Source organism: Archocentrus centrarchus, chromosome 10 (assembly GCF_007364275.1).
Source record: "Archocentrus centrarchus isolate MPI-CPG fArcCen1 chromosome 10, fArcCen1, whole genome shotgun sequence".
NCBI lineage: Eukaryota > Metazoa > Chordata > Actinopteri > Cichliformes > Cichlidae > Archocentrus > Archocentrus centrarchus.
In genome coordinates this window covers 23,033,396-23,054,183 of record NC_044355.1, presented here as the reverse complement: position 1 = coordinate 23,054,183, position 20,788 = coordinate 23,033,396, and the positions used below count along the sequence as shown (strand labels likewise).

Genomic DNA, 20,788 nt, shown 5'->3' with positions numbered 1-20,788 from the left:
GAATGAAAGTCTGAATATATTGAATGAAAGTCTGAATATATTGAATGAAAGTCTGAATATATTGAATGAAAGCTGAGGTCACGGAAGCTCCTGCGCCATCTAGTGTTTTCGTTACGTAAAGCACATAATGTCGCTACAAGAAGCGGCACTATGAGTCAATCTGCAGTTCATCTTCACTGTTTCATCGTGGAAGACCAAATGCAGCGAACCTCTCAGGTCAGACAGCTCCTGCATGCAAGCTAACCTTACGCAGAACATGCACAGGCACCCTCCACAACAACAGGCCCTGTCTAGAATCTGAGATGTGGATGTGGAAGGCATGTTCTGCTTGTTGTTAGCTTGATACGCAGGAGCTGTCTGACCTGAGAGATTCATTTGAATAAAACTCTTCATCAGTAGTATGATTAGGAACACTGCTGCTAGCATTATGTTGGCCAGTTCATGCATTTGCCAGGGTGTTAATTAGCTACTCATTATTTGGGATTTCTGCCACTAAATTCCCTGCAGATTGACTCATAGTGTCATTTCTTGCAGCGACATAATGTGCTTTACGTAACGAAAACACTAGATGGCGCAAGAGCTTCCGTGACGTCAGTTTTCATTCAATATATTCAGACTTTCATTCAATATATTCAAGTTTCATTCTATATATTCAGTTTCATTCCATATATTCAGACCTTCATTCAATATATTCAAGTTTCATTCTATATATTCAGACTCTCATTTTAATATATATATATATATTATATTTCCTAAACGGCATTCCATAATATATATATATATATATATATGTGTGTGTGTGTGTGTGTGTGTATATATATATATATATATATATATATATATATATATATATATATATAGCAGACAGTTACAGATTGCAATAACTCTCAAGTGTCAGATATACATGCACATCCACACAGACATGGACATGTTTGGCATTCTGCTACACAACCAACAGTGTCTCTCTCTCTCCCTCTCTCACACGTGAGAGAAAGTTTTAAAGGAAGAGATAGTGCAAAAAGGAGTGAAATGAACAACTCTGGCTTAGTAATGTCAACTCAAACTCTCTGAGATACCCAATAACAGCACATAGATACTCTTGCAGAAAAGCACCACTCTAGCGTTAAAGTTGTCAACACATACTAATCCACCAGTTTGGAGACTGTTACACTGGGTCAATATGCAATTTGAGGCAGTTTGACAGAGAACATTGGATTGATTGATTCTGACCTTTTCCTTGACAGTACCTGCTGTACACATTCTCTAAAAAATAATGAAAAGTGTTGAAATCCTTATATCTTTAGCTTTTGCCTCTTTTCTTCTCCCAAATAAGCGCCTGTTGTTAATCCCACTCATACGTCTGGCTGGAGGTCTGCTCTCTCTACTTTATCTCTAAGAGCAGGGGGAGACAGACTCAGGGGGGTGATACCAACCGTATCGATTTGTGCAAACATGCAGACACACACACACACATCCACAAACTTAACCATTTGTAGTGGCTGTGCACAACATGGCTATAATCAAAAGGCTATACCGTCTAGTTTACTCCACAAAGTGATTGAGGATGAAAAGCTACTCTCAGCTATGTACTGGTTCTCAACTTGGTCATTCTAGTTGTAAAGAGTCGACAGATTGCAGCGAATTGTAGTTAAAGTGTGGTTAAAAGTGGAGTCCCACGTGACGGACTCGACTTTGTTGATCTTCTTACTTTTCATGAGACTCACGCTTGCAGCTTTGCTTCAAAACAACTCAACAACTGCTTAATGGAATACCATGAAATTTCATACAGTCTCTTATGTTTGATTCTGACAGAAGTTCTTTGAAGGCCTTACAGGGATTTCTGCTTCTCCTCCTTGGCAGAAGCTAAGCACAAACAGCAGCAGCCACGTTACAAGCTGTTCCACATGTTTCTGACACTGGCTATGGTGACTTTACACAGACTCATTAGGTTCATTTCTAATGATAAATCAGCAAGCTAACACACTAAAGACAGACGTAGGCTATATGGCCAAAAACACTGGCAGCAGAGTCCGAGATCCAAAAGTGGCCAGTGCTATGGAGTTGTGGCATATGCTGATGCTGCAGTGGTCAGCCGCTGCTTCAGGGCAGTTAGAGAGTGCTCTCAGACAGTCAGCCACTTCTCTTAGACGGTCGACCTCATTAGCTACTGCTTCTCTGTTTGCAGTTTGTTTGTAGGCAGTGAGAGTACTGACAGGGACTAGAAAGAGAGAGCACATTTTTCCCATATTGGCTTCTCTTCATTGGCTCCCTGTTAAACCCAGAACTGAATTTTTAAATCCTTCTCCTCACATACAAGGAAACAAGTTTATGTAAGTATTTTTGTCACTCTGCATGTATGACTTAGTTAGTGGGCTACACAAATGTTTGCATCAGGACCACTTGAAGTTTGCCGTCTCGTGCATGAAAGTCCTAAATAATGTAGTTAGAGCTACTTTTACAGCAGTTTTTTTTTTTATTTACTTTATAGGAATAAACCACAGACTGTGTCAGCAGTTTAATTTTCCTTAACATTAAGCAATGCTGCTGTGTTTTCACACACACATCTTTTGTCCATATAGACCACGAAACACTATACTGACATCAACATGTCAGCATTGTAACTGTGCAGATATTATTAGATATTTCTAAAGCTTTAGGGAAGACATCATGTTGGATTATTTCTTTAGTGCTTGTTATGGTGCTGCTCCAGCTGGTTTCTCGTTGCTGTCTTGTAAGCCTATTTAGGAAAGATTGCTTTTTGCATGACACAATAATAAAATAAATCAGTATGTTAGGATGCTGCTTGAAGCTGCCCTGTCACTAGCTTCACACTAACATGGCTGGAGACACAAGACAAATGCAACCTCAAAACTGATTCTGAATGCTGTCAGCATCAACAAGATAAAAACTGCATCACGCCGATCCCCAGCCGAAGCGAACCCCCTGTTTTGCTGAGAAATGTGAGAGATCAAGCACATTTCAAGCCAATGCTACCTCTTATTGGTGCATTGAAGGGTATAATACCCGTTTGGGAGGGTCACAATTCAAAAAGTCACAACATCGTTTTCCCTTCAGATTCGATGAGCGGGGAAAAAAAATCCCTTCGGAGAAATAGCAAGAAGCTCTCATATCAATCCATCAAACCAAAAAGTAGTAAAATGGCACTCCTAAATGAAATTCTCTTGTCTTGTGCTGAGCTCAACTTGAAAAGGCCAGTCACATGAGGGTTTAAATAGATATCTATTTTCTGGGCTGAAAATCAAACTGGCCATCATTCTGTCCTGCATCACCTCTCTCTCGGGGGCTTGTCACATTTATAACATGTAGTCATTTTCTCAGCTGTCAAACCATGCTCTTACCAAGCTCTGTCCCTCAACCCATGCTGTCAGCTTCTAATTCTAATCTGCTCAAGTGTAGTTTTTCAGAAATGTCTTTGGAATTATAAGGGGATTCATTCCTTTTATTTATTAATATTCTGTGTGAGTGTGTGCGTTTGAGTGTGCGTAATGTAAGGATCTGGACAAAGGTGGCATAGCAAAGTAGGTCATGACAGAGGTTAGTATTGCATTAGCAACTGTCACCGGCAGGACATGAGAGTTCAGACACCAGGGCAGCCCTCACCCGCTCACTCACAGTCCCATAGGCACGGGCACACAGACACACACGTGCGCGCACACACTCAGCAATGATTTTTTTAAAACTCTGCGGCGTTCTGTCACGGATCTGAGCCAGCAGGCCGTGACACACATGGAGGGCAGTGTCTGGAACAGGAGGACGTGTCCAGTCTGTCTTTTGTGTGTATACACACACACACACACACACACACACATGCGTAACACAGTGTTTGGATATGGCAGGGGCTTTTGACCTGCCAGAATCCAAACTCTTTGCCCTTGCCAAAGATTCAAAAAAGAAATTCTCAACTTTTTTGACACTCCTTTGATGTTTTCCTTATTTGGCCTGGAGTCGTTTTAAATAGAAGTCGTTCAATATTCAAAGATTTGCTCCATTAAAGCGCAGATGAATCTTCACGAAGCCTTTGCATCAGTGTCTGCTTCTCAGGGTTGACTTATGGAAATCTCTCTCATTACTTCTGCCTTCTATGGTTCAAAATCTTCACATAAAAATATAATGATCCAAGCTGTTTCTGTTGTCTGCTGTGTCAGTCAACGATTTTTTAATGTTCTGAGTCTCTTCAGTTTCTATCCTCAGAAAGTCTAGGATAATTACGGGAGTAAAAAGGCTCACTATCAGAGCAGATTAACAACATCTCACTAGCCTGAACTCCTCGCTCCCTTTTATCTCCTCAAACACAGCAGAAGAGAAGAGAAGTTACGTAACTCCCACCTTAGGGACCCAGCCGACTTTCCACCCAACTTTTGTCTGTCTCTGCATGTCTAGGGCGTCTGCTAGTTCTCAGCTGTTTGATGTGCATGTTTGAAGCAGCCGTGCGATCGGGGAGGAAAGGATGTGCCTGTTGTTCGGAGCTCTTGCCGCTTTGCTCTGATCCCTCGAGGAAGGAATTTCAAAGCGTGGCAAAGTTGGACCTTTCCTGGTTCTGCATTTAACACCTTCTCAAATCACATTGCCAAAGTGCTGTACAGCATCCTTCCTAACCTACTACTAAAGCATTCCTCAAAAGACACCCCCCCCCTCTTAATGTCATTTAGCTATAATGTCTCTTTTGTCGAAATCTGTTTCAAATTGTTTCTGAGGTCCCCAAAAGCTATGTTAACACACACACATACACAGAGCCCTTAATGCGAGGTTCTTTTACTGATTAAAAGAATATTAGGGCATGTCAGCCCTGAAAAAATTGAATTACATATTCAAAATGCTAAAAACCTACAAGATTTTCTCTGTCTACTCATTAGAAACAGCTTTCATTCCCCTTGTGGAAAATAAATGAACAACAAGTTGAACTTTGGGTTAATTAGTCTCTGGCAGTTGGTGAATAAATATGGATAAAAAAATAAATCCAGGCTGTAGCTGTTTGGCTTGTTTCTATTAAAACATAAGTACACTGAGAGGCCATTTGAATCAGTGGTCAAAGGTAACCATAAACTGTGTCTGTCAGAATGTAAATGGAATTATATGTATGAAAAAAAAAAGCCTTCATACTGCAACATTTTTGTTGTACAAATCATTTTTAATCCTCTTTTTCCTCTCTTTGGCATTACATTAGCTAATAAGAGATTACTTCTGTTTTAATAATTTCCTTAAGGAGCCTTGGCTCCCTCTGCCATTCATAAGGGGAAAGCAACACAGAACTCCTTTAAACTAAAAATAACCAAAACAAAAACGAAATCTTTAATTGAACACGTTTCAGGTTGAAAACTGATTCCCAGACTCAGACTGACCTAGTTCAATTTGATTAGATATACAAAGAGAAGAAACACTACAGCTTCTGGAAGCATTTTTTTTTTTTTTAACGAAACAAGAAATCACTGCACTGTAAATAACACGATCAAGGAACTTTTGCATAACTGATCTATGGAGCAGTTTTTATTGAGGAAAAGTTCTGCTTCAGTTGTCACTGTTATACTTGTATTTGTTGTGTTTTGGTCTTGGTATTGGACTATAGCAGTGATACAATAACCATAAATCTCCATGCCCCATTACAGCTAGAACTTTAATGTTTAAACCTGTCCTTTGAACTGAATAAAGCATAGTCACAAAAGCCCCAAACAAGTAAGAATGTTACTGAAAAACTGTACAGATATTGACTTACACATTTAAGTTTTTTTTTTTTAACAAGGCAAGACATATGAACAAAACACTATCCATAGTGCTACCAAGTATCTTTTATTCATAAAACCTATTTTAAATTGCACATTTAGGCACGTTAGTACTAGTAGCACGGTGTGCAATTGTGCGGAAACAGGACAAGTGAAGAACAAAAGTAGATGAACAGTATCTGAAAGTTCTTGAGAAGCAGGGAAAAAAAATCCAGAGATGCATCTGGGCCTTCACTGTTCACTGAAGCCTCATCAGAAATGCTCTTAGTGGGGGGGGGGGGGCTGCAAAGAAGCCATTCTTAAGGAAGGGGAAACATCGAGAAAAGGCTGAGGCATGCCAAATTACACAAGAACTGGACTGAACATCAGCAGCAACAGGTCTGATGAAGTGATTTGGAATTTTTGGGTCAGAGTGTCATCAACATATACAGAGGAGGTCAGGAGAGAGATACAAGAGTGAGCATCTACAGCCATCTGTAAAACACAGGCGACGCTTTGTCACGGTTTGGGCAGCATTTCAGCCAGCAGTGTTGGAGATCTTGTCAAAACAGATGGAATTATGAACGCAGAAAAATACCATCAGATTTTGTTCCACCATGTAATAAAGCCTGGAAAAGTATTTCTGAAGACTACTTTAAAGAATAAAGGTGGTCATGCCAAATATTGACTTTCAAACTCTTTTGAATTATATAATCTCTGTTTCGGCCTTCTATACTGCAGGTGTCATCTTTAAATTCAAATCCGTCACACCAGCATCATAAACTACAGCTGCTGCATTTGAGAGACAAGTCAAAGACTAACTTGTCGTTTTGACCCTTTTCAATTAAAAGGAGTTAAACAATACTTGCACAACAACTGTTTTGTATAACCCCTTTTTATTAAAAGTATCAATCATAAATATTGTGCTACATTGTTGAAGCATTAGACATTTTTAGAGCGTTCCTCCAATTTTGCACGTTTTCAAAGCCCCCCCACTGCTTACGCAATCATCGTGTCGTGTTCAGAAAAACACACAGAGCTTTGAAGCCGGCAGATTCCTCAGCTTCACAGAATTTCTGAAGGCTGACGCTACACAAACACAGTCAAGCTGCTTGTGGAAAAAGTAAAAATAAAAAAAAAAAAATCACACACTCAAATAAAACACACACCAATTCTTGCACAGAACTGTGAAGTTGTATTTTAAATGCCAGGTTAACTGCAAGATAAGCTGCTGTCATAGCAAAGAAGAGCTATATCTGAATGTAACTACCGTGTAAATGGACTAACAGCTAATGATGAATGCATTTACTCCAGTGCATGCAGTGAAGTGTCAACAGGATATTGTCTTCTGAGAATTACCTTTCTTTTCAGGGGTCAAAGTGGTGATGCTGCAGGAACACAAATGTAATTAGTCCGTTTCGTGTTATCATTCTGCAATAAAAGTGTAACAAAAATGATAAGAGCTGGGAAGATAGTGTGTGACGTGGTGCCAAATTCCCTCCTCTACCCAGAAACCATGCTCGAAGTTGGCACAGTAATAATCGGGCTCATGCTTTTAGAGGTTATCTTGTAAATAGTAATCTCTTAATTCATCTGCCTCTCTTTGCGGGCTTTTCCCACTGTCTTTTAAAAATACATTTTCTGAGTCAAGATCACCTGCAGCCTGTGTTCAGTTGTGAGTTGTTAAGGAAATGCCATCAAGCTGTTAATCCAGTTAGAATGAATAAACATATGATGACCTTTAAATAGGCCATTCACACAGATTTGGAGGCGTTGATGTACTAAAATGCATTGTGCTTCATGTCTAGAGGGGGCGCCACAAATTTGACAAGTTTCCATTTCATGATTAGTTGCATAAATTTGTACAAAATTTGGTTTGCCTGCTCCTAGCTTGATAAAAGTGAGTGCTCATATTTCAAGATGTACTTTCAGTTTGCAAGTTCTTGAATTATTGAAGCCATCCAACCATCTATCCATCCATCCCCACTTAAATTTCACCTCTCCAGTCGTGCAGTTGTGCAATCACTAAGTCATTTTCTCTAGATATGCAAATATATATAATTACTAATACTGTTATAGTGCTTAACAAATTTATTACACTACCCGTCATAAAAACAAAAAAAACACTATTTTAGAAATCTGAGGAAAAGCTTAAAAAAAACTAAAAATTATGGAATTAAATGAACCTAATTCACGTTGTTATACCCAAATTTGAGCCGGCATACATGACTTCCCTTTAAAATACAAATGCAAATTTCCTTACTCTACACACACACACACACACACACAGTGAGGATAAAAGCACAATGATATACTACAGTATACTTTTTTCATGACTAAATAAAACCATTTTGTTATAAATTTGTAACTTGTTGCTCTTTGTTGATTCTCGTGAGTCCTACATGACAGTACCTAAAAACACCACTAGTGGTCACTGCCGGACTTGGAAGTCCATGGCTCTTGTGTTCAGAACATGACATATGGTGTTTGTCTGTCAGCCTGTTACAAGACCAAGTCAGGACACCACACAGCGGGGGTTGAGTTGGGTATCGCTGGATGTCTGCCTTCTCAACTTTATCCCGGTGTTCCAGGTCCACACTCAGTTAAATGACGCAGTGCCACTGAAGAGCAGATCAGCACGCTTACAGGCCAGGGTGTTAATGAGAGGACCTTAGGGTTTTCCGCTGAGGCTGACAAAAGCCAGGTGGAGAGTTATAAAGGGGAAAGGTAGCCAAGTAGAGATGTTCTCTACTAGTCTAGTCCTATAGGCCTAGGCCCTTTTCATCTTTAACCACCAGCTGCTCTGCTGCACTCAGGCCTCAAACGCAGGTAAGCAAGTCTCTCTGTATTCCCTCAAGATTTCAACTGTAAAATTTATGTGTATAATAACCAGGATGAAAATAAAGTGTGGGCAGAATCTATAATTCAACCCATCTACTGTGCCAAGGAGCCTGGCACAAAGCCAAGAGGGATAGGGGAGTGGCAGACCCGATAGAGCTCTCTGCCAATGTTGTAATGTCTGGCACAGGTGCATTGTTAAAGACACTGTTAAAATGATTTATTTTCAATCCAATAATCTGCAGTACATTATAAGATGTCCACAAAAGGTCTATATAGTTTCTAAATGACTGCTAAATATGTTTTTCACCTTGAAACAGAAGCTGAACTTCAAACCTGCAAGAATATCCATCACAAATGGGATTTAACTAATATCAGTTCTGTAGTATTGGACAAATCATCTCCACTCTTGAGCACTGTAACTGCTAAGCTGGACAGCAAGGTGCAAACTGACCTTGAGGACACACTGACAGTATCCACATTGGTGATTCTGGGGCATATTCTCTCCAGCTTTGATGGGACCATTAAAAAATCTGGCTCAACTGGGGATAAAAGTAAAGCAAACGGACTGAGAATAAAATCAATTTTCAATCTACTTCAATGGGGGTCTGTGCAGAAATAACATTAGGCTTAAGTTTGGGTGGCTGAAATCTTAAAAAAAAAAAAAATGGTATTTGCAAATATACCTTTGAAATGTAAAACAGAAATAAGCGGTTTTTAGGGCTGATCGGAAATTTAGAAAAATGTTATAACCGTATGCTGCATTAGCCTTCTGAAAAACTGACCGCGTCATCAAGATGTAACATTTGAAATGAGCCTCTGAAAATTTGGAGAGCTGAGAAATACGACTCTTCCGCAGACCTTATTTTAACGTGGCATTTCGTCCTGCTCTTGTATTTGCAGTGAGAGAATGCAGTATTCACTTTTAAGCTGATTTCAAACTGTCTTTTTTGAGTTGGGGTATTGCCATCTTTGCAGCTATTACGTAGTTTTACTGGATCACGGGAAAAATATACAACTGAAATTACTAACAGAAAATGGCCTGAAAGCCAAGAAGTCTTATCAAAATTCAACATCATTTCATCCTCTAACTTTTCCTCCAGCCCTGAGGCGATAGGTATTAACTGAATTCAGTTTTATGCTTGCCTTCGAAACCTAATGTAATAAAAAAAATATGATTAGTTTTTAACTATTTTATGTATGAAGTGTTCTTTTTGTGCTTTGTCCAAGTGGTCTCCTTCATATGGCCAGGGTACCATGGACAGTGTCCATGTTGTTACTGCTGATGCTCTGCTCTCCAGGGGCGTCCTCGGCCCCCTTCAAGCATCTGTGTGGTTCCCACCTGGTGGACGCCCTCTACTTTGTATGTGGAGAAAGAGGCTTTTTCTACAATCCAAGCCGAACCCACAAGCGAGATGTGGAACATCTGCTTGGTAAGGCCACTGTTTTTTTGTGTGCGTTTGTTTGACTTGTGCAGAGTGAGCTCTAATTGTCGCCTTGATGGTGGGAGTTCAGAAAGGAACAGCGTGACATCGCCCCAAGACCCCAGTCATGCTTTGTGTGTCTAGTTTCTGAACACCGTGTTCAAAGTTCAGACTCAGTCTAATAAAAATGCCAAATTGGATGCTAGCTGGAAGAGAAATGTTTAGGGACAGCATGCTGAAAACTTTACAAAACTATACCAATGTATTGAGTCATCATTAGCGTGCAAAGCCTATCTCCAGGCTCCTTTGAGTTCAGCGGTGTGGCCGGGCTTTTGGTTTTGTTGCTTTCACCATCTATAATGTGACCAGTTGATCAAAATTGTGAAATCCCTAAATTACTCATTATGTTAAATTCTAGGAACTTTTTTGGATCCTCCACATCAAACATTCTATTGATGTTTCAAAGAGTGTAAGCTATGATATGCCTCTGTTAGCGCTCCATCATATCTCCTCTTAAAGTACGGACTAACAAGACTAAATGGATTGGGGAGATCAGATTAACTAGCCATTAAGTCTCCATTAAAGTGTGAACAGTAAATGGTATTTTGCGGAACTGGAGATTTGCACAGCAGCATCAGGACTTAACACAGGGCTATGGAAACTTTCTCCACTCCAAAGGGTTCCTGTCTAAAAGGGCCAGACAGGAGCAGCGACTGTGGAGGGCTTTGTCTGGCCGCGACGAGCCCAAAGTGAAGAGAGGCATCGTGGAGCAGTGCTGCCACAAGCCGTGCAGCATTTACCACCTGGAGGGCTACTGCGACTGACTCGCCACTCCACAACGAGCACCACTCATAGCCTGTATAAAAAAAAAGGTCCTGAAGTCAATTTCTGGCCTGATACTTGCTGGCTATGTCTTATCAAGTGAAGGAAATAAAGCTTCCTGACCCATAACCCAAGGCTCTTCTCTGCAAAGACATGAATTTGTGTTTTTTTTTGTTTTGTTTTTTGTAGCTCATATATCGTGCAGCTGAAACATGGGCTGCAGTAGTCCAACCTGTGGCTGCAGTCCTAGAGTGCTCTCTTCTGGCTGAGGACAGACATGGCCAAGATGATCCAAATAAATCAAAGCCAAAAAAAAAAAAAAAAGAAAAGAAAAAAGGCTCTGTATGAAGCAGTTTGGGATGTAAATAAATCTCAATAATACTTTGGGGTTTAAAGAGCATTAAAATTTGTCTTTATTTACAAAAGAAGACAGGTTTATTAAGAGCTATCCCACATAAAACAGTTGTTGGTACTAAAACCCTAAGAATTCATGAAAAAAAAAAAAAAAGATTACAATTCAGTTAAAATGCACCTTACATTTTAAATCAGTTACACTTTTGATCTCCGATTGTTAACATCTAAGACTTTATTCCATCTTTTACCTCATTCATTTTGCACAGCTCCTGTTGTTTCAAATGAGAACGTATATACTAAAACAATCTATTTCAACTTTTGCCATAGAAGGCTGTATAAAACACCAACTTACACTTTTATAAACCCCCTGATGAAACGCCACCAATAAACACCAGAGCTTAGAAATGTCACTGGGCAGCCAGGATAGAGTCCGAAAGCCCAAAATGGTTTCCTAACAAAACAAAGAATCAGAGTTTAAAAAACAAACAAACACAGAAGCGGTTATAGAAAAATTAAACTAATCAACAACATTTCAACTCTTTTTACATCTTTGTCATTTAAAAAAATTTTTTTTTCAACAAAAAGAGTGCTTACCATCTTTAAGAGGCTCGGCTGTTTCGGTTTGCCTGTTCTCCTTGTCATGTTGGAAAGCTTTGCTGGGGTCAAACCTGCGGCGAGGACCACCAGGGAGCTTTGACTTCACTTGCTCCAGATCACTCTTTAGCCGGCTCACCTGGGAGCGAAGCTTAGACACCTCCTGCACGCACACACGCACGCACACACACACACACACACACACACACACACACACACAGAGTGGGGGGGGGGGGGGGGGGGGGGGGGGGGGGGGGGGGGGGGGGGGGGGGGGGGGGGTAACGATGAGGAGATGCTCGGGCTTGAGATGAAACGTGTATTTTTGGAAGGCGATTCTGCCGTCACGTTTTACCTGTTTAAGGGAGATGTTCTCATCCTTCAACTTCACCACATGTTTGATCTTCTGCTTCTGGTTCTGGTGTCCCAAGAGGCGAGCGTAAGCATCCGCAAGTTTGTTTAATTCCTCCTGGTTTGCCCCGTTCTCATTAAGTAGTGCATTTCGCTCTGCTGCGAACGCATTGAGCTGCTCCTGCAGGCACACGCCAACATAAACATTGAGAGCGTTTTAACTCGCGTCTTTAGTTCAACTTAAAATAGCGTGAACACATCACTGTCTTGCATTATTAATGTGATGACTATGTTCACAGAAATTTTATTAATTCAATATTCATTTCGATCTATCCACTGGATAAATACAAATCTCTCTTCCCCAATTCTTCACCAGCTTCTGGGGAAAATATCCTGATTTTTAGCTGCTTAAAAGCACTTCAAGGGCTCAGTAAGAGTAGAAAAGCACCGTTTAACTACCACTCCTTTCGCCACTTAAAACCTCCACTTTTTTCCACCACTTCTTTGCTGTGTCCATCAGCCATGTGTTGGTGAGTGAACAGAATAAAGTGGGACTATTAGAACTATGGAGCTCCAAAGAAAGTGTGTAGGAACTGAAGCCATTAATTGAGCAGGAAGGCAAAAAAATTAAATAAATAAAAAATTATCTGAACTCTAAAGGTGGGTGAGAATTATCTGTGGCTTCAATACAAACACCCTTCATATGTAACACGCACAACACCTCTGCCTAAAGGCAGGTTTGCATGTAGGATGCATGTAATGTGTCAACTGAGCTAACTAAACTAAATTAAATGAGGTTTTCTGCCATTACTAATATAAAAATACTAATTAGTGCAGTGCTAATGAAACTGTGGGGCTACAGTGAGTTTTTGTATAAACAAATCTCTGACCTGGAAGGGCTTGACTTTGGCAAACAGCTCCTCGTATTGTTTCTTCAAGCGCTCGATCTCTGAGCTTGAACAGCTTAAAAGAAAAGAAATGAGTTAAAACACAGAAATTATAACAGAAACCTCCAGATGGCACACAAAGATCGATCTCTCTCACCACTTCTCGTGTGCTTCGGTTATTTGTCTTTGCAGTTCCTGCCGCTGCTCCTCCGTCTCCCACTGCAGTGTAACCTTCTCCTGAGTCAGTACTTCTACCTGTTCCCTCAGAGCTCGTCTGTCTTGTCGCAGTTCGTCCAACTCACGTTGCAGAGCCTGTGTTTTCTCCTCCACGAGGCCTAATTGGGCCTGGAAGCTCACGCTTTCTTGTTCAACCTCATCCAGGCGAGACTGAAGCAGATTTCTGTCCTGCTCAGCTGTACTTAGTTGATTTTCAAGATCCAGCTTAGACTGGTCTCCGAGCGCCACCTGAGACAGGAGACTTTTCCTTTCCTCGTGTAATCTCTCGAGCTCAGTCTGTAGTCTGAGCACCTCTGACCTTAGCTGTTGGTGGCTGTTCCTTTCAACCTCGCATGCTTCCTTCTCCTCCTGAAGGGCAATCTGAATTTTAACCTTCTCCTCTCTTTCTTGTTGGAGCTGTGCCATTATTTCCTCCTTTTCCCCACTGACTTCCACCAGCAGTTTCTGAGCTTTTTCCCTCTCTTTTTGGAGTTGAGCTACACTCTGACCTCTCTGTTCCCCTACTTGTCCCAGTGCCTCTTCTTTCTGCTTTTTCTGCAGCTGTACCTCCTGCTGTAGCTGACTGATTTGAACAGCGTGGCTCGCCTCGGCGGCCTTCATCTCATCATCTTTTTGTGCAAGGCGAGTCTGCACCTCCAGCAACATTCTACAAAGTCAAAGAAAATGGGAGAAAAGTGACAATTATTTTAACACAGACAAAAAAAAAATGTTAAAAAAATTTTTTTTTTGAAGCATACCTCAAAATCCTCTTCCTGGCTTTCACTTCAGCTAACTGTCTCTCCTGGTACTCCCTCACTCTCTTGATCTCCTCCTCATTCTCTTCAAGCACTGTGCGCATCACCTGCTTAAATTCAAGTTCTAGCTCTCTCTGCCTTCTCTTTGCTTCTTTTAGAGCCTCTCTGGTACTGAAAATTAAAATGAGCATCCCCCCCATGACGCCCACACGCTGACAGAATTCCAAGTTTAAAGCAAACACAAATCAAACTGGCTTTCAAGAAACACATCAAGAACTACTGACACTCGAGCGCTCACCCTTGCAGCTCTGTGACAGTTTCTCCCATCGTGCTCAGCGAGTTTGCGTGCACCTCTTGGAGTTCTCTCACGGCAGCTAAATGCTCCTGTTTCAAAGCTGCCACATCACTGCTTTTACTAAAAAAAAAAAACAAGCACAAAGATATGTTAACTTAAAACTTATATCTTGAGTTTACACTCACTGTAAAAGTTGACAGAAGTATCAAAACTGTACAAATTTGTATAGTAGAGGTCACACAAACATCAGGCAAAATGCCAAACATCATTTGTATCCATCTTCTCGGTAATGTTTCGTTTTATCAAGTATCGTAGTGTATCTTTTGTTTTGGCATATTTGTTAAAAAAAAAGATATATTTGAGAGTACTATGATGGAATAATAAAGAAGCAAGAGAATTAGACTGTTATGGAATTAGGACACAACTACAACTGAATTTTGATTTAATACCCCCCCTCTCATTTAATGGTTGCAGCCCTGGTTGCAAGGTGCACATCATCAATAGTAGTGGCATGACATTCCAGACGTCTTACATTTATTAGACTCAAACCGTGATCCCCACCTTCCCGTATACACCACGGATGAAGCAGTGAAGACACTTGGAAACTTTAAATTGGTCAAAAACAGAAATAGACATTGACCCACTGACTGTGTCACGCCTGTGATGGACTGATGCACAGCAATTATTTTCCCCTTACTTTCTTTACAGTCCATGCCAAAACCTGCTGCCAGTCCACGAGTCTAAATAGTAACACACAGGCAGTGACAGCCATCAGTGTGTTTTGGCCTTTGGTTGCTCACCTCTCCAAAAGTGCTTTTGTATCCCTCAGCTGTCTCTCCAGCTCCTCATTTTCCTCCTGCAGCCTTTGGGGGCTCTCCTGACTCTTCTTGGCCATCTCCTGATTCTTCTGCTCCTTTTCTTCCATAAGGGCAAGTTCTCCCAGGACCTCTTCCATCTCTTCTTTTAGCTGTCTAAACTGATTCTCAGAATCCTCCCTCTCCTGCTCCACTAGCACGGATAGGGAGTCCACTAATGACTGTAGGATGGGGGGAGGGGGGACAAAAAAAAAACAAGTTAGTCCATTGAATTTTGGTAAAAACAGTGAACATGGTAGATGAGAAAAAGTTTGTCTAACCTTTTCCTTTGCCAGTGCCTCAGTAAGCCTGGTGTTTTCTTCCTGGAGCTGTACCCGTCTCTTGTTCTCTTCTCTTTTAGTCTCCTTCAGCAAGCTCAGCTCCTTCTTCAACTCTTCCACCCTCCTCAGCCCCTCCTCCTGAGTCTTGCCTAAGACCAAACATACAATAAAAACTTCACAAACCTGGAACTACTTTTGTACTTGAAACAGTCAAAGCTACTGGCTCAGGATGAACATACTCCTCTCTTCCTCAGAGAACAGACACCTCTGTTCAAGATGTGCCACTCGCTCATCCAGCTCGTTCTCTGTTCTCCGGAGCACCTCCCTTAGTCTAAAAAGCTCTCCTTCCTGCTGGCGGACTGTTGCTTGAGAGTCTTGAACTTCTTGGTTGGCCAACTTTATTTGCTCCTCCATGGCACTCATTGAAGACTTCAGCTCCTGCTCTTGGTTCTCCAACTTCTTTTCCGTTTCCCACAAAGCATCCTTTGTTGACTGCAGCTCTTGCTGGAGTTTGTGCGCTTCCTCTTCTTTTTGTCGCAGCGCATCTTGAGTGGTTTCTAGCTCAGAAATGCGCCGCTCTAGTTCGGAATCTAGTTGCCTGTGGAAAAGTGAGAAATGAGTATACATGACATATAAAAAACATATAAAACTTGTTAAAGAAACATGAAGCATTTACTGACTTTAGCGTCTCCACTTGAGCAACAGTGTTCTCCTGTGTCTTCTCTTGAATCTTCAAGCGGAGCTCCTACGACCACACAAAAGGATTAAGCATGTCTTTCACCATTTATGAATAAAAAGAAAAAAGCCATAAATATGTACACCATGTGCTCACATAGCTCTAGTTTATACCTGGTTCTCCTCATTGGCTGCATCCAGGTATCCCTGCACTACTCGGATCTCCTCCTTGAGCTCCCGTATCACAGCTAGAAAATGACAGTGTTACTGTACAGCTAGCAGAGTATGCAAGCAGACCATCAAACAGAAGCACAGTAAAAGTGATGTTACTTGTTCATTAAGGGAGACAGCATGGCCCATATGTATTTTTGTGGGCAGGAGACAGACTTAAAATGTTATTCTTAAATCACAGTTGGTGATAACGTGCATTTGTCTTCCAATTTGACTGGACTGACTTTGAGTAAAATCCAAAAGAGAACTCACCATGCAATTGAGCAATTTCATTTTCCAGATCTTTATTCTGACTTTTCGTCACCTGATGGAGCTCCTCTGTAAAAAGGTAACAGCCCTGATTAGTTCATCTACACATTCTGGCAAACACCTATATATGTACTATATACACATACAGTCATAAATCTTACCCAGGTCTTTATTCTTGTCCTTTAGAGCAGCAAGTGTAGCCCTTGCAGCGTGTAGGTCAGTTTCTAAAACTTTTATTTGGCCTTCACTGTTAATCTGAAGGACACTCAATTCCTGAATGAAAAACACACACTATAGATAAGCACAATCTCCTTCAGTTAAAAAAAAAAAAAAAAATGTAACTGCACAAAAATTTGTTTTTAGTTAGGATTTAACAAACTGAATTAATCATACCTGGTTTTTAACATCCAAAGTGTTCCTAGCTTCCATTAACTCCATTGTAAGGGAATTGATTCTCTTTTTTGTTGTATCAGCAGACACCTTAAAAAAAAAAAAAAAAAAAAAAAAAAAAAAAAGAGTGCAGCCACATTTGCAGTCAGTAAGGCATCTGTCATTACAGGCATGACCAAGAGGATATTCATAAATATCGTCAAACCTAGATATAAGCACACCTTGTTTTTTAGGAACTCGTTAACTTTCTTGAGTTCAGCTCGCTGTCTCTCAAGTGTGGTGACACTGGCAGCGAGGCCTGTCTTCTCCCTGACTGAAGCCAACAGCTTGGCCTCTACCTTCTTTAGTTCGTCTTCCAGGGTGAGTAGCTGACGATCCTGCTCCCCACGCTGCTGCACCAGAGCCCGGATCTAGAAAAAGACAAAAAAAACAAACCTCAAATTATCACTCTGGTACAGGTATTAACAGGGTGAGCAACAACTTACTGGTGTACCAGTTGCACAGTTATAACTAAAGACGCAAGCAAGATTATCAATCTTTGAGGTGTACCTCCTTCTCCAACAGTTTCTGCTGCTTCCTTTCCACAGTCATGCCATTCCTCTCTTTCTTTCCACTTGACCCTTCAGGCTAGTTTTTGGCAGGACAAAAGGACATAAAAGTTGTATAACTGAAGCAATTGTGTGACTAGTAGGGTCTTACGAGTGGCGTTAATAATAACGTTAAACTCACAAGGAGATCAAGCGACAGAGTCCTACGGACAGGAGAAACCAAGACGTTTCTGGAAGGCGATGGTGGTGGCGGCATAGCACCTCCAGCAGCTGAAGACACACAAAAGGAAAACAATGGGACTAACGTTACGTTATCAATGACACTATTCTGTATAGTAATATGCATCGCACAGCCACCCACCCGCTTTAGCAGGTCTGAACCGATCAGATTTGTCAAAGGACGCCGCTCCTTTCAGATCCCCGGGTTTGATCTCATAGGTGCCCGGTGGAGGGGCGCAACCTTTGAACGACAACAAAACGTTAGCTGTTCTAATCCCAAATAATGCCATGTTTGCCATGTAAACAAATATCTCACCGTGGTTATGTTTAATTAATTTATATAAGTTAAATAAGATACCACACTGTCTACATGAACCTTAACGTTTGCTTAGTTACGTATGTGAGCTAACGTAAGCTATGGTTGAGTAATTGAACTTGCTAATATGCTACAGCGTCTTAACGTTACTCACCTATCTGTTCGTTGAACCTCTTCAAAGGGGCTCGTGAAAAAGACATTTTTATTCCACTGTATGTGACTAATTTTGAATTTCTAGAAGATGCAGTGCAGCTCTCATTGACAAACAACGCTCCGCCGCTGAAATTTCAAAATAACGTCATACGTAAATTTATCTGTCAGTGGCCAATAGCAATCCAGTCCCGATGACGCAGTTCCGGATGTAGCTACAGTCTTCTTGCAAATTTACGAATGACCCTTAAATTTACTTAAAAAATGTGGTTTTGGTTTGCGTGTAAATCAGTGACTTTAGTAATTATATATTTGATTTTATTCATTCTATACGGTCCATCCATCCATCCATCCATCCATTCTCTTCCGCTTATCCTGTTGGGTCGCGGGGGGTGGGGGGGTTGAACCCTGTCCCAGCTGACACAGGGCGAGAGGTAGGGTACACCCTGTACAGGTTGCCAGCCTGTCGCAGGGCTAACAACAGACAACCATTCACATGCACATGGGCAATTTAGAAGCACCAATTAACCTAACTCCAGGAACTGCATGTCTTTGGACTGTGGGAGGAAACCAGAGTACCCCGAGAAAACACACGTGAACACAGGGAGAACATGCAAACTCCACAGAGAAAGGCCCGCCAAGCAAGAATCAAATTATACATTCTATACAGTCACTGGTTTGAATTAGGATGCTGTGAAATATATAAAAACGTACTGGATTACTTACTTTCCATCTGTGCAGACCTAACATCCACGTTTTTTTTAGCCTTTCTTTCAAATGCACGTATTAGGTGTAGAATATTGAAAACACTGAAATAACTAAAATTGTACATTATGTTTAATGCAGGAATGCATAGAGAAATGCAACATTTGTACTAAACCCTGTCTAAAAGTATTTTGAAACACTTCCATTTACTATTTGGCCTAAATTGTTAAGTAAAATAATTCTGTTTAATAGAATTGTAAAGTCTACTTTACAAAGCCCAGCTTATAATCAGTGTCAGTGAGCCATCTGAAACTCACCATCTTGTGTCCTCATGGTAGCTATAGCCCAGCAAACATACCCACCTAATTTGTAAAGGCAGTGCATTCAGAAAGTGTTCAAACCCTTTAAAGCTTTGATAGATTTTAGATTCATCTTAAAATTAATCTCAAGATAATTTTTTGTAAATATTTTCAAAATAGGATTGGAATATAATAATGTTATTACATAGGTATCCAGACCCCTCACTTAGTTCTAGCACCTTGGGTATCAATGAAAGCCCCATCTTATTAGGAATGGTCCTACAAATTTGATATGCTTTTATTTTGAAAGTTCCTCCCATTCTTCTTGATAACAATAACCAGGATAGGGTTGAATGACAAGTGTGGGTGCAAAGACATTTTCAGTTTTTTGTTTTCATTTATTTTCCAGAAATGCAGAAGGTCATATTCTGGCTTAGGCAGTGTAGAACTTCAATAGAGTTTTCCATTTAAGAATGACAGAGGCTACCAATCTCTTTGTCACTTTAAGTGGAAAAGAGATTTCCTCAAATCCTTCCTCAGATCTTTGTCTCAACAAAATCTTGTCTGGTAAGTCTACAGTCATTCCTCTTTGTCTCATGGCTCGGATGTCACTGATATACACTCACTGGACACTTTATCCTTTCTAGCCTTCAAAACTGCCTTAATTCTTTGTGGCACAAATTCAACAAGGTGCTGAAAACATTGCTCCAAGATTTCAGTCCATATTGACATGACAGCATCACACAGTTGCTGCAGATATGTTGGTTGCGCATCAACGATGTGAATCTCCAATTCCACCACATCCCACAGGTGCTCTATCTGTTGAGTGTGGTGCTTTATCCTGCTGGAAGTAGCCATCAGAAGATGGGTACACTGTGGTCATAAAGGGATCGACATGGTCAGGAGTAATACTCAAGTAAGCTGTAGAGTTTAAATGATGCTTATCTGGCATGAAGGGACCCAAAATGTGCAAACCTTTACACCACAACTAGCTGGTCAGCTGGTGTGGTCTTCTGCTGCTGCAGCTTGAAGGTCTGACATGTTCTGCTGCCTTCCTATCAGACAGCCTGGCAATTCTTTGACCTATGACATCAATAAGGCATTTCTGCCTGTAAAACCTGCCACTAACTGGATATTTTCTCTTTTCCATACAATTCTCCAGAAACATCAGCAGTTTTTGAAAAACTGAGATCGGCCCATCTGCCACCGACCACATTCAAGGCCACTTAAAAAAAAAAAAAAAAAAAAAAAATCACCTTTCTTCCCCATTCTGATGCTCAGTTTAAACTTCAGCAGGTCATTTTCACCATGTCTAAATGTATTAAGTTGCTGCCATGTAATTGGCTCAAAAGAAATTTGCATTAACGAGCAGCTGAACAGTTGCACCTAATGAAGTAGGCAGTGAGTGCACATTAAAAGCAACATGCCAAACAACTTCTTTTTTTTTTTTTTTCAGTTAAACATTTTTTATTTCATGGAAATACAACATCATTTCAAATCCTTTGCAGGAACATTGTTGTACATTTTATATTCTTTTCTCCATTTATTTATTTATTTTTTTTGTGTGTGTGTGTGTGTGTACTTCAAAACATGGTCACTTGTACAACAATATCATAAACAA

The 20,788-nt window shown here is 40.7% G+C and overlaps 2 protein-coding genes across 3 annotated transcripts; one reads left to right on the top strand and one right to left on the bottom strand.

Annotated features, from left to right (window-relative positions):
* The first annotated feature begins 8,344 nt into the window (after nt 1-8,344).
* On the top strand, nt 8,345-11,022 carry insb (preproinsulin b). Its single transcript, XM_030739585.1, has 3 exons — nt 8,345-8,546; nt 9,786-9,988; nt 10,658-11,022. Exons 2-3 carry the CDS (start codon nt 9,799-9,801, stop codon nt 10,801-10,803), a joined length of 336 nt encoding a protein of 111 aa, XP_030595445.1. The 5' UTR covers nt 8,345-8,546; nt 9,786-9,798; the 3' UTR covers nt 10,804-11,022.
* Nucleotides 11,023-11,372: 350 nt separating this feature from the next.
* Nucleotides 11,373-18,315, bottom strand: hmmr (hyaluronan-mediated motility receptor (RHAMM)). Of its 2 annotated transcripts, XM_030739514.1 has the most exons (20): nt 18,168-18,315; nt 17,840-17,938; nt 17,660-17,748; nt 17,480-17,557; nt 17,152-17,340; nt 16,934-17,020; nt 16,702-16,813; nt 16,544-16,609; nt 16,235-16,308; nt 16,066-16,130; nt 15,625-15,983; nt 15,386-15,534; nt 15,051-15,286; nt 14,254-14,370; nt 13,959-14,126; nt 13,142-13,867; nt 12,988-13,060; nt 12,102-12,278; nt 11,750-11,912; nt 11,373-11,606 (listed from the first exon to the last, which is right to left on the bottom strand). In XM_030739514.1, the coding sequence occupies exons 1-20, from the start codon at nt 18,211-18,213 to the stop codon at nt 11,563-11,565; spliced, it is 3,117 nt and encodes a 1,038-aa protein (XP_030595374.1). In that variant the 5' UTR covers nt 18,214-18,315; the 3' UTR covers nt 11,373-11,562. The 2 variants fall into 2 exon arrangements, with proteins under 2 accessions (XP_030595374.1, XP_030595375.1); XM_030739515.1 differs by lacking the exon at nt 13,959-14,126.
* Between the last annotated feature and the right edge of the window lie 2,473 nt (nt 18,316-20,788).